This window comes from Pogoniulus pusillus, chromosome 9, assembly GCF_015220805.1.
Source record: "Pogoniulus pusillus isolate bPogPus1 chromosome 9, bPogPus1.pri, whole genome shotgun sequence".
NCBI classification, from domain to species: domain Eukaryota; kingdom Metazoa; phylum Chordata; class Aves; order Piciformes; family Lybiidae; genus Pogoniulus; species Pogoniulus pusillus.
Window position 1 is genome coordinate 17,910,849 of NC_087272.1, and position 12,716 is coordinate 17,923,564.

Below are 12,716 nucleotides of genomic sequence, written 5' to 3' on the forward strand. Positions count from 1 at the left end.
ACAAAATGACAGCCATAATCTGAAATAGTGGTTTATTATTACCTTTTAGATGAAAATTAAATACTATTCTGACTTGATAAAGTTATTAAAAATAAGGAAATAATAACATATCTAACCTTTTTCTTTGTGTTTGGAACTGTTAGATTGCCCTAGAACACTGTTATGTGGTGCTGCTTTGATTCACAGATAAGCCATTCAAAGCTCCTTGTAAAAACTCACAGGATAACACTTTTTTTTTCTCCTCAATTGAAAGTAATTAATTTCTCTCAGTAATTAATTTCTAATTTTTTTTTTTTATTCTTCTCAGAGGAAATGTAATTCAGTGACTACTCTGATCTGCTAAAGAGCCCTGCATTCGTTTTTAAAGTAGTTTGAATAGACATTTGAAGAAATCCACTTCAAAATGTTACTTTTTATCATCTGTTCAATTTAGGACTGTGGTCAATCATCAATCTGATATGTTCTTTGCTGTAATTTACAGGATAATTGAAAATAATAGAATAAATCGGATCTCTCCATTAACATTTTATGGACTCAAGTCACTTATTCTCCTGTAAGTATGGAATAAGAACCAATAAGGACTTTAAATAACAGAACAGAAAGGGCAGATACATATAAACCTCTTTCTGTAAGAACTGTGCTTGCTCACCATGGAGTGCTGGCAGTTCACATGCAGCCTTTTCTTCTCCTCAGGCAAAATGTGCTAGAGTTGAAGGATTTTGATAGCTAGTGGACACATGATCTCTGAGAAAATGTAGGGAGATCAGTGGAGAAAATGGTAAAAAGGCAATGTCACTGAGAGGGCAATGAGGTGGCAGCTGCAGCAATGTGTGCCAGTTGTTCTCCAGAGCCAACATGCAGAAGGCAGGGGGCACATAGCTTCTAGTCTCAGGCAGCAGCCTGGCTGACTTTATGAGAATCTGTCCATTATCTGCCACTGCCATTTCCAGCCCCAAACACAAGGGACCTTCTCTTGCAGCCCAGAGGGAAAGCTGCTTCCAATATCACCCTTCCTCTGTCACCCACAGAAGTTACCTGTTATGACTGGATACTCAAAATATTTGTACTGACTTTCTATGTTTTATTTGGACAGCAGTGATCATCCTTCCTTTACCTGGTAGCTAACAAGTTAAGGAAAAAGTACTCCTGTGCAGAATGCCCCAGCAAAAATACATGGAAGTTTAAGGAAAATACCACTACCATCTACTACAAGAAACAAATAAAGCTTTGACTGTCTTTTTACCAACAGTACAAACAATAAGAGATGTGATTTTTTTTTCCCTATACTGTAATTTGTGGGAAATATAGACAGCTACACTATTTCTTTCTTTTTCAGAGAGATGATGAATAACTCTCTTGCTCGTTTGCCTGATAAACCTCTGTGCCAATATATGCCAAGACTAAACTGGCTGTAAGTCAACTTATTTCACTAGAAAAATGTTTTGTTGCCTTTGCATAGTACTTTCATGTGCCTTTTTCTATAATAAGGTGCTGGATCGTATGAAGTGCCTGCTAGGTCACACTGCAAGGTTGATGGCCTGAAGTCATTATTTAAGCCTGTAGAAATATTACATGTCTGCTTCCGACTTTCTCTGCAGTCATGAAGTTCTGGCAGTAATTTCTTTAATTGCCTTACAACAACTACCTGAATTTTGGTGACTGACACTTTGGTTTTATATCCTAGAGACCTTGAAGGCAACCATATCCATCATGTAAGGAATGTCACTTTCGTCTCCTGCAACACTCTAACTGTACTGTAAGTAATAGGATGCACTAGCCAGAGTGAGATATGTTTGTGCTGAGCAGTCAAGTGATTAATTATAGCTAATATAGTTGTAAAGAAGCATAATATAAAAGTTTTTGAGTATCATGGTTACTTTACAGTGCTTGAGTTGAAATGAGCACCATACAGGTGTTTACATTTACAGCAAAGTTCAATGTTGATATATGCAAATAAACATCACTGGAGCAATTTTGACCGATTATTAAGATTTAGAAGTGTTCATCCTAAGTTTTTACTTAGAAAATGAGGGGAAATCTCACAATAAAAAGTAGTAGGTGCATAAAATACATTGTTCCTTCATTTTAAAGAATGTGATTGGCTGGTGGGGTTGGCTGTCTCATCTGCAAAGTTCATGAGTGATAATGTAATCACGTTAGGAAAATTCGTTGCACTTCTTGATAGATCAGTAAGCTCCAGCATACCTGTCACTTACAGTTTTATCTCTTGTGCAGTACCCATATTCTTGGCCTTCTCTCTGTTTTTAAAATACAGGTTGCAAATGAAATCCAGTGGCAAATGAAAAGTTGCATGGCCATGTGCCTGTGTCTGAGTTGTGGTTAGGTCCCAAGCCTTCTAGCCCACCTAAATCTTCCTGCTGCCCTCAGTTGATTTATACCAGCCTCCTATGGGTGTATATATATACACATGCACAAAAACATGTGTGCATATACAACAAAAGTCATATGTAAAATGGTAAGCTTCTAGATCCAGTTATCTTGTTAACCAATCAGGTCAGCATTCAAAGATGTAGAGAAGAGAGAATTAGAGAATTTTAAAAGTTTACATTTTTTTTTTCTCAAAAAATCAAATAGCTGTCAGGAAGCAGAAACAGAAGTTTGTTTTATTCTTTCAGGGTGATGAGACGAAATAAAATCAGCTCTTTAAATGAAAACAGTTTTTCTTCTCTTCAGATGCTAGATGAATTGTGAGTAGTTTTCTTCTCTTACTTGTATAAGTCATAGAGTTTTATAGCTCATATTGCAAATACAATTTATCATAATTTCTATTTTATATGACATGCTCTGGAGACAGCACTTATCCTCAAGGGGTTTTCTATATATTTTACAGGTAATAGATAATCAGTAAAACACATACTCCATGTCAATAATATCAGAGTTTTTGCTTATGAGATCATTAAGTACCTTGATAATATAAATAAAATAAATTAACCTTGCACGATCTCCAGTCTAGAGGTGTGAGTGCTTTCACTGGTCTTTAGACCAGTTTGCCAGTTCCAGTCAGACTGATACATTTGTTCCTTTGTACACTGTCATTAGGATTTAATTTCTTTGTGAAAATAAGGAGGAAAGCTGATAGAGGAACTAACAGAAAAATGTGATCTTTTGTCCATGTGAAAGAATTACCACCATAAAACAGTATATTTACTTTATTTCCAAGTTAAGGGTATTTTATTGTCTTTTTTAAAATGCAAATAAAATTGGAATAACTTAGATATCTACTGGCATGCCTGAACTAACTAGACAAAGAGAGATCTGCTGTATCGAGCTTCCCACCTTGTTTTAACAGCATTCTTTTACAGACAGGGTTTTTAATAACATATATAATAAGCAATATCCAACAAAACTCTGTATCTTGAAATTGCAAAACTGATGTGAAATTACTGAGCCAACAAAGAACTTACTGTATCCTACATGTGGCTGTTTCTGCAGAGATTTGGCTAACAACAAGATTGAATCACTTCCTCCATATATATTTAAGGATCTAAAGGAGCTTTCACAACTGTAAGAATTCTTTATTATTATATGAAGCTGTATATTACTTATTTGATACGATACTTGCAGTTATTAATGCTGGGAATGTACAAACATACAAACACCATTGTTTGTATGTATTATTTAAGCTCTGCTTTAAGAATACTTACCCCAAATGTAGTTCTGTACAACGTTTTACCTGAAAAAGTTCTGTAAAGGTTATGTATTTTTATGTTTTAAGTTCAAATTATACATTTTCCTGGATCTTGTCATTATATACAAATAGAATTACACTAGCTATATCATGAGAAATTGATAATTTGACAGGAACATTCAGTGTGTTGCAAAGATTTGGCCCTAAAAATAGATCATAAACATTTAAGTGCATCATAGAGATACCTTGATTTCAACTGTGTTATTCCTGTGAAGGATTTCCAGAGAAGCACAAAGTATTATGAAACCAGGACAGACTCACTTTTCCCATGGTGCATACATAGGCAAATTCTCAAATGTTGCTGCTGGGAAGTCTCAGTCTTTCTTACACAATCTGAAAGATGATCACAAAATTGAAGAACTTTCTGGAGAAGAGGAGGTTACTTATAGAGCAAAGGAGTTTGTGCTTTTCCAGCATCCTTTGGATCCATCATACAACAATGGGGCAACTAAGTGTGTACAGATGTGTTTATTGAGTTTTCACATTTGGTTACAATATCAAAATGAAAACATAAGGGAAAGTTATAGGGAACGGGGGGGGGGGGGGGGGGGGGGGGGGGGGGGAATGAGGAGGGGGAAATACCTAGAAACGCTCTTGGACCAAGTGTTAACATCTGTTTTTACATTTCACTTCTTCTGTCTCTTGAACTCACATGAATGATTTTTTTTTAATCTATTTTAGCAACTAGCAAAATCAATTGTAATTTATTTCTAAATGTGTGAAATTCAGATGGGTTCTTTTACTTGAAAGAAAAGTCTTGGGAGTGTATTTCTATATCCAAAACCTTTTAAGTGTTAGGGTGGGGAAGCAGTTGTGTGTGTGGAAAGCCTGTGAAGCGTCCAACTACAGTTTCCAGTGGCTTAGCAAGCTGAATAACACTTAATGAATGTTACTGTTTGCAGTTGTAACTGCCAAATGTACAAGTCATTGCTACAGGACTGGAAAAGCAAATGGGTTATGTAGTTTGACTTTACTTTAAGAACAATCTGTAAGAAAGATATACAAAGTTACTTATGTCCATACTATGTTTACAGGAACCTTTCTTACAACCCGATCAAGAAAATACAAATAGATGAGTTTGATTTTCTAATTAAACTCAAATCCCTGTAAGTATCAAGATATTATATTTTATCTACATTTCTTTTCTGATTATGCATATCTCCCTCAGAAGAACATGATCCAGGATATGTTTTTGTAAGAAACTGCCCTTGAAATATAGTTATGTTGATGATCTTCAGCAATTTGAGCCTTCCCTGCAATGTGCAAATCTTCCTTCTTGAAAATACCAGTTTCATATTACATTTTTTTATCCAACAAAAAGAGATCATAACTTCAGTTTAGAAAAGGACATTGTCTATTCACAGAATCATAGAATCACCCAGGTTGGAAGAGACCTCCAGGATCATCCAGTCCAACCTAGCACCCAGCCCTATCCAGTCAACTAGACCATGGCACTAAGTGCCTCATCCAGGCTTTTCTTGAACACCTCCAGGGACGGTGACTCCACCACTTCCCTGGGCAGCCCATTCCAATGGCAAACCACTCTCTCTGGCAACAACTTCCTCCTAACATCCAGACTATACTTCCCCCAGCACAACTCGAGACTGTGTCCCCTTGTTCTGTTGCTGGTTGTCTGGGAGAAGAGACCAACCCCCACCTGGCTACAGCCTCTCTTCAGGTAGTTGTAGACAGCAATGAGGTCACCCCTGAGCCTCCTCTTCTCCAGGCTAAACACCCCCAGCTATTATAGAAAAAAAAAGTAATTCAACCTTCATCTGACCTTAGACAATTGGTTCACTGGGATTAAGAGTCATGGAAGAACCATCTGGGACTATTGCACCATTACTACAGATAGATAAAACCAGGAACATCCCAAAGATGATGAAAGAACATCAGTAGAACAGTACTTTGGTAGGGCAACAACAATGGGAGATTCCTCTGCCCCAGAGAAGGTTTATTTGTGATTTTTGAGAGAACAGCAAGTTTATTAGAATTAACTGCTATTTATTTTATTCCATATCAGCTTTTATGCAGGCTCTCTGTTCAAGTTTCAAAGAGATGACAGATTAGATGTAATTAAAGTTCATCTCTGGTTTATTATAACAATAGATGTACAATTAAATGCTTGTAAAGTTTGTTCTTCTACTAGTGAGTTTCTTTTACTGAGAGTAAAATGTTGTTTACAGCAGCTTGGAGGGCATTGAAATTGCAAACATCCAGAGAAGAATGTTCAGACCCCTGAGAAATCTTTCCCACATGTAAGTAGATTACTTCAGTTTCCTTTCTTTGCTCTGGATTTTACAGTTTACAGACTGCTGGATAATTGAAAACAGTGTATGAAAAGTAGCGCATGAGCAGTTGTCAAATTTCACAGACTCTAATTTTAAATTTGTCTTCTTTGAGAATATGTTTTCTGAGTAGTTACTGGAGAATTTTGATATTCTGGTAAAAAACCCAGAACCATCTCTTATCTCTTTTTCTTTGTCACAACCAGATATTTCAAGAAATTCCAGTACTGTGGATATGCCCCTCATGTGCGCAGCTGCAAGCCCAATACCGATGGGATTTCATCCCTTGAGAATCTTTTAGCTAGCATCATACAGAGAGTGTTTGTCTGGGTTGTATCTGCCATCACCTGCTTTGGAAATATTTTTGTTATCTGCATGAGACCTTACATCAGATCAGAGAACAAGCTCCACGCCATCTCGATAATGTCTCTCTGCTGTGAGTATTCTGTGCCTAAAAGAGTATCAGTCTAGCCTGCTCGCAGTGTGTGTTCTTACGATGCAGATGACTTATTTCCAGTGTTGGATTAACTGATTTTTCATGCTGTTGCAAACAGCAATACAAAATGCTGTACCTTATGCACCAGGAGGTCTCGTTAAATGCTGCCTTTGCAGCTAATGTGTTCCAAAGGTTTAGCATTTGACTTATTATGGTGAATATTGTGTTTAATTCCTACTTTCTTCATCATAAAGAAAGAAAAATCCACTTTTTTTTATGACCTAGAAACATAAATTTCACTATTCATTTTTGAGTGAATAGCCATTTGTGCATGTAAATACTATGCTCAAGAGTATTATTCTATCTTGCACATGAGCAAAAATTCACTTATGCAAGTAAATAAAATGAATCGCTTTTTATTCCCCAAAAAGCAAGCCAAGTTTATGGATGATTTATTTGCCAGTACTGTCACTACAGTCTTGTACCCTGTCTCAATACAGAACAGCCTATAAATATTTCACAAATGCAATGAGTTGCATTTTGAAACGTAATTGTCAACAATATATAAAATGATTGCAACGTTTCTGAACACAGCATGTCTGGGATTTTGAAACCTTGCTTCTTCAATGGGAAGAAGCTGAATACTACACAAAACTACTAAACAAAATACCTGAGAAGCCTTCAGGTATATGTCAACAGCTCCTCTTCCCTTAGTATATTCAGAAAATCTTTGCAAGTCTGTTTAGAATTAACATAAGTTGGACAAACCAAAACTAACCTCTGAGTCCAGCAGAGATACCCTACTCAAAGCAAATTATCTTCAGTCAAATGTCAACACAAAATGGAATAAAACCTGATAAAATGATGTTCACGTGAATATTTTTTTTAAATGAAGCCATATATTTTTCCTACTTGCAGCTTGCAAAGGGAGAAAAGAATTGATTGATATTGCTTTAGCTATAATTCACAATAGCACTCCAGCAATAATATTCACTTTATGTCTCTGTACTAGCTAATTTGTAAATACGTATTCACATATACGTGTCTATGCCTGTTTTCAAATGCACAGCCACACACAGAACAGGAAATTCAGATGTGTAAATATTGATGTTAAGCACTGTGCCCACAGGTGCTGACTGTCTGATGGGAATATATTTATTTGTGATTGGAGCTTTTGATCTTAAATATCGTGGAGAATACAATAAGCATGCTCAGTTGTGGATGGACAGTATTCACTGTCAGTTGGTTGGATCGCTGGCTATTCTGTCTACAGAGGTATCGGTCTTACTGTTGACTTACCTGACTTTGGAAAAATACATCTGCATAGTTTACCCTTTTAGATGTCTGAAGCCCCGAAAATGCAGGACAATTTCCATTTTGGTTCTTATCTGGATTATTGGGTTTGCTGTTGCATTTATCCCACTGAGCAATAAGGAATTTTTCAGGAACTACTATGGCACCAACGGCGTCTGTTTTCCTCTTCATTCAGAACAATCAGAAAGTGCAGGAAGTCAGATTTATTCTGTTGTAATTTTTTTAGGTAAGTGGCATATCTTCACTCTATATGATTAGAGCTACAAATGAACTTAATCAAAACTCATGTTTAGATGCTCCATTTTGCACTTTTTTCAGTCTGAATATTTTACTATACTGTGTAGATTTGTATATATCTTAAAATGCATGAAGGGCTGAAAAAGTAGAATGAAATTAATGACTATTATGTTCTTGAATTAATAGACTTTGTCAGGGAAGTACAGCAATGGTAAGACCAGAAAAGAACTACATACTTTGGATCTCATGCAGCCATTTCACAAGTGTCAAATGAAATACCTACCCAAGTAGAGGCAGAAATTCATTGTTCAGCTGAAGGCAGACTCAGATTTTCTGGGCACTTAATTCTGTGGGACTAGCAGTTTAGATGAAATATTTCTCTTTACTTCCCATCCTGCAGACAGACAATGTGAAATTGCTGTTATGTTGTTACTTTACAACTCACTGTAACTTCTTAAACAGGTGTAAACTTGGCAGCTTTTATCATCATAGTGTTTTCCTATGGGAGTATGTTCTACAGTGTTCATCAAACAGCTATTACAGCTACTGAAATTCGGAATCACATTAAAAAAGAGATGATCCTCGCTAAACGGTTTTTTTTCATCGTATTTACTGATGCCCTCTGTTGGATACCTATTTTTATTTTGAAACTCCTTTCTTTACTTCAAGTAGAAATACCAGGTATGGCCTTCCTTTTGTGAAGCTGCTTCAGCTGTGCCTCTATGAAGAGTGTTGTTTACACTATAGAAGAAAAAGAATTTAATATGCTAAACTATATTACTACAATGAACTTTGTTATGTACCTATATGTGTGTGTGTGTGTGCATAAAATGAGCTATATAGTTTTGCTACTGATTACTATACTCATCAAAGATTACTCACCTTTAAGTCAGACAAAACCACCCAAAATTCAAATCTGCCTTGGTATAATATTTGTAAAATGTACAAGATGTATTTGATAACCAAGGCTGAACTGCATTGTCTTTTACTGGTTGTTTGATGTTCTGTTGCCTAAATTTGGTTCAGAACAATACAATGTTTTCTCTCTTGGTTTAACAATACAGTTGTTACCTTGGAATAACTTTCTTTCACTAACTGGTACTTACAGTTCAAAGTTAAGTCATATAAATTCTGCTTATCTTTTTTATGCAATAAATATATTCCCATGCAAAACCAGCCTAATCTAAAAGATTTTAAATGACACCTTAATATTTCCCTTCTCTTTGCAAAACATGTATTGGTATGTGCCAGAGAAATAGCCTCTTTATGTAGGGCTTGTAAAATCCTGTTAGAAAGGGCACAATCGCTGGAATATCTGTTACAGCTTCCTTTCTTTTTCCCTCATTTAGGTACCATAACTTCTTGGGTGGTGATTTTTATACTGCCAATAAACAGTGCTTTAAATCCTCTTCTCTATACTTTGACTACACGACCTTTCAAAGAAATGATTCATCAGGTTTGGTATAATTACAGACAACGAAGATCCAAAAGAGGTAAAGGCAGTCAGAAAGCATATGGTCCATCATTCATTTGGGTAGAGATGTGGCCAATGCATGAAATGGCACCAAAGGTAAAGAAGCCTGTGCTTTGTACAGACTCCTCTGAAGCTTCAGTGACTACACAGTCAACAAGACTAAATTCATGCGCATAAATACGTTTTGAATCTTCATGGTGACACTGCACTGTTTTACAGCAATGAGGAAAGAAGGAGGAGGTATGACACCTGGGCTCACGTGAACAAAAGCAAGTATAACTGACACAGTAATTTTACCATCTCACAATGGCACCTGACAACTTGTCCCACATCAGAATGAGAAGTCAACAGTTTTTTTCCTCTCAGAAGTAGAGTATGGAAAAAAAATAAACTGTCACTTGAAACATCTCACTCTGAAAGCAGAATGTTTCAAAATCATCTACCCTGGGGGAAGGTTGAAGGTTGTTTTCATTAGTTTGTTGGAGTTTTTTTTAATTTCTCATTCCAACAGCTGAGATTTCTTTTAAGTTGGTTGGTTTCCTTGATTATATTTTAGTGATCATTCCAATTCAGACAGAATGAACTGTGGAATTTTTTTTAAGCTTGTTTTTTTCTCAACTGAGTGTGGAATTTTCCCCCTTCAGAAAAACATCCTTGCCTGGAAAGACTGGACTAAGTATTTTAACGTCTTGATGCTGCTCTTTCCCTCACTGGGCTTAATGGGCTATCATAAGTAGCTCCACACAGGCGGTCTTCAGCAAATTTCAGGTGTCCATCTCTCTACGTGGAATAATGGGGGATAGCCAAATAGAAGACTTAACAGGTGTTAACGTCTACATTTTAATCCTCTTGTGCATCTGAACCCACTACAGTTCAAATAAGCTGCAGAGACAGTCAGCACTTCTGGGGGCATTACTTCTCACCATTACAAGGATAAAAAACTATCCCATCTGAAACCATCCTCTAGAGGCAGTTTCTTTGTGTACATTTACTGAAGACAATCTTTTCAATTCTGAATTATGACTTCCCTACTTCTTTCAGTACCATACTCATGGTCTGATGGCTTAGAAGCTCATGCTAGTAAGAGAAATATTTCTTTCACATTGATGATTTGAAACCTTTTAAAATGAAGTTAAAAATACTTCTAATGTTTGCACTTCTTAACAGTGTAAGAAGTAGAATTAAGTGTGACTCACACTTCAACTGTTTACAGAATTTTGGATTATCTTGAAGATTGTAAAGCATCTTGTTTCCACTGCTGTATGTTTTACTGAAATAAAAGATTATCCATTGAACAAAATTACTTCTTTTGTGCATTGGTTATCAGCATTTTGGGTTATGGGGTTAAATAAAGCTATCCACATGGATTGTCTTGAACTGGTGCAATTGCAATTCAATGGAATTTGCACTCAGGCTTTTTCAATGACTGTAACCACTTTTGATGTGATATTGGTTAGGGCTGGGTGATAGGTTGGACTGGATGATCTTGGAGGTCTCTTCCAACCTGGTTGATTCTATGATTCTATGTGTCCTTTTTTTTTATGGATACACTCAATGTCAAATTTTTTTCTATGAATAACATCTTTATTGTTTTGATAAGAAAACTACAGTTTCTCTTTTGAAAAGTAAAAATACTAGTAAAAAATAAGGCTAATAAATCGTAGTACAATCATGTTCTCCTGCAGCCTCCCCCTGTGTTTGAGCATTAATTTTTTCACATTGTTCTGGTAAAGGTAGGTGAGTTTCAGTACAGCTATTTATTTCAGTTTATTTATTAGATACTCCAGACCAAAAGTTCTGTTAACTGTAAGATCTAGATTAACTTCAGGCAGAGACATAAAATAGGACCAAATACTTCTGAAGAAGCTCCAAGGTGCTTCCCAAGAGATGGGATAATGCACTTCACAGACGCTTTTCTAACTGATTGAAGCTTTTGCTTACTGTTCAAAATAATCCATCCTATCAGTAAACAATGATGTCTAGCATGCAGAGATATATGGTCAATCATAAGGCACTTTTTAGCAAAAAAATAGTGTAACATCATTTGCAGTGATAAAACATAATGCAAAAAATCTGTAACTCTGTAATACTGCTAAAATAGTAAGTTTGGGGATACAGGGCTTTTCTAAAACTTGTAAATAAGCCATGACTCGTCATCTTATCCAATCCTTAGGACAGAGAAAAAGTGTGCATAGAGAAAAACTTGAGGTTACTTCAGCCAGTTTCTCTGGCATCGGCAGGATTTCCGTCGGCCACAGCTGTTAAAAAGGGCTTGCCCGCAGGGCGCCACTTCTCCACCAGGGGCCGTGCCACACATACTAACTTTGTCCACTACATAAGAGAAAAAAAAAATACCAGTAGAGTATTTAATAAATGAGATCGCTTGAGCGTAAATGGAAGAGGCCTGATTCCCTAAACAAAGTCATTTTTCTCAGTGACTTACACCATCCACACAAGCCATCGAGTATTTCTGAGAGCGCTCACGGAGAGCTGCTGCGGGAAAACCAAAACCTAAGCGGACTCCGTAAAAACGACCATTTGAAAAGCAACATCACATTCCAGTCCGACACAAGCAGGCAGCTCGCCGGGATCCGGAGGAGACATCGCAGGACCGGGTCAGCCGCTTGGCTTCAAGGACTCGTACCCCTCCCTCAGCAGGTCCCGCCATGTCCTGAGGAACCGGGCGTTCTCTGAGCACTTGGTGGCGAGCTCCTCTACCTGGGCCGACACAGCCGACGTCGCCTCCAGGATCTTCGCCAGAGAGAAGGCCGCCTAAAGAAACGGCAGAGTTTGAGGGTCGCCGACGCTTGTCCGGCCCCAACTCCCGAAGCCCTCCTGAGAGGTCGACCGACAGCCACGTCGGCACTTACATCGCCGATCTGCATCTCCACCTCCTCCAGCAGCTCCCGAGTGCCGCCGGCCGGCAGATCCGGCGACTGGGACACCTCGCTCCCGTCACGAACGCTCTGCGTCCCGGCGGCGGGAACTCCGTCGGGCACCGCCGTAGCCATCTCCCGCTCTGCTCAGCGACACCGCCCAGCCCCACCCATCGAGCGGTGAGCCCCGCCCAGCCCCGCCCATCGAGCAGTGAGCCCCGCCCAGCCAGTGCCGAGGTCCGGCCCATCCCCGCCCCTCCCCTTCCCGGCATGCCCTGGTGAGGGAGGGGGGTGGCGCTGCGCGCTGGGAGCGGCAGTGTTCCCCTCACCGCCTCCACTTCCTTTGCGCCTGTCCTCTTTAAATAGGGAAGGGTGGACGCTG

At 38.2% G+C, this 12,716-nt stretch overlaps 2 protein-coding genes across 3 annotated transcripts in view; one reads left to right on the top strand and one right to left on the bottom strand.

The window, feature by feature from the left end:
- The window catches only part of RXFP1 (relaxin family peptide receptor 1), a 42,525-nt gene extending 31,764 nt beyond the window's left edge, over nucleotides 1-10,761 (top strand). For both annotated transcript variants that reach the window (XM_064148720.1, XM_064148721.1), the window contains exons 8-18: nucleotides 482-553; nucleotides 1,337-1,411; nucleotides 1,685-1,756; nucleotides 2,637-2,708; nucleotides 3,454-3,525; nucleotides 4,744-4,815; nucleotides 5,896-5,967; nucleotides 6,204-6,433; nucleotides 7,563-7,973; nucleotides 8,447-8,665; nucleotides 9,334-10,761. In XM_064148720.1, coding sequence (XP_064004790.1) covers nucleotides 482-553; nucleotides 1,337-1,411; nucleotides 1,685-1,756; nucleotides 2,637-2,708; nucleotides 3,454-3,525; nucleotides 4,744-4,815; nucleotides 5,896-5,967; nucleotides 6,204-6,433; nucleotides 7,563-7,973; nucleotides 8,447-8,665; nucleotides 9,334-9,635 — 1,669 coding nt within the window. In that variant the 3' untranslated portion in view covers nucleotides 9,636-10,761. The remainder of the gene's footprint in view (nucleotides 1-481; nucleotides 554-1,336; nucleotides 1,412-1,684; nucleotides 1,757-2,636; nucleotides 2,709-3,453; nucleotides 3,526-4,743; nucleotides 4,816-5,895; nucleotides 5,968-6,203; nucleotides 6,434-7,562; nucleotides 7,974-8,446; nucleotides 8,666-9,333) is intronic.
- Nucleotides 10,762-11,020: 259 nt separating this feature from the next.
- C9H4orf46 (chromosome 9 C4orf46 homolog) lies at nucleotides 11,021-12,522 on the bottom strand. Its single transcript, XM_064148727.1, has 2 exons — nucleotides 12,329-12,522; nucleotides 11,021-12,230 (listed from the first exon to the last, which is right to left on the bottom strand). The coding sequence occupies exons 1-2, from the start codon at nucleotides 12,467-12,469 to the stop codon at nucleotides 12,075-12,077; spliced, it is 297 nt and encodes a 98-aa protein (XP_064004797.1). The 5' UTR covers nucleotides 12,470-12,522; the 3' UTR covers nucleotides 11,021-12,074.
- Between the last annotated feature and the right edge of the window lie 194 nt (nucleotides 12,523-12,716).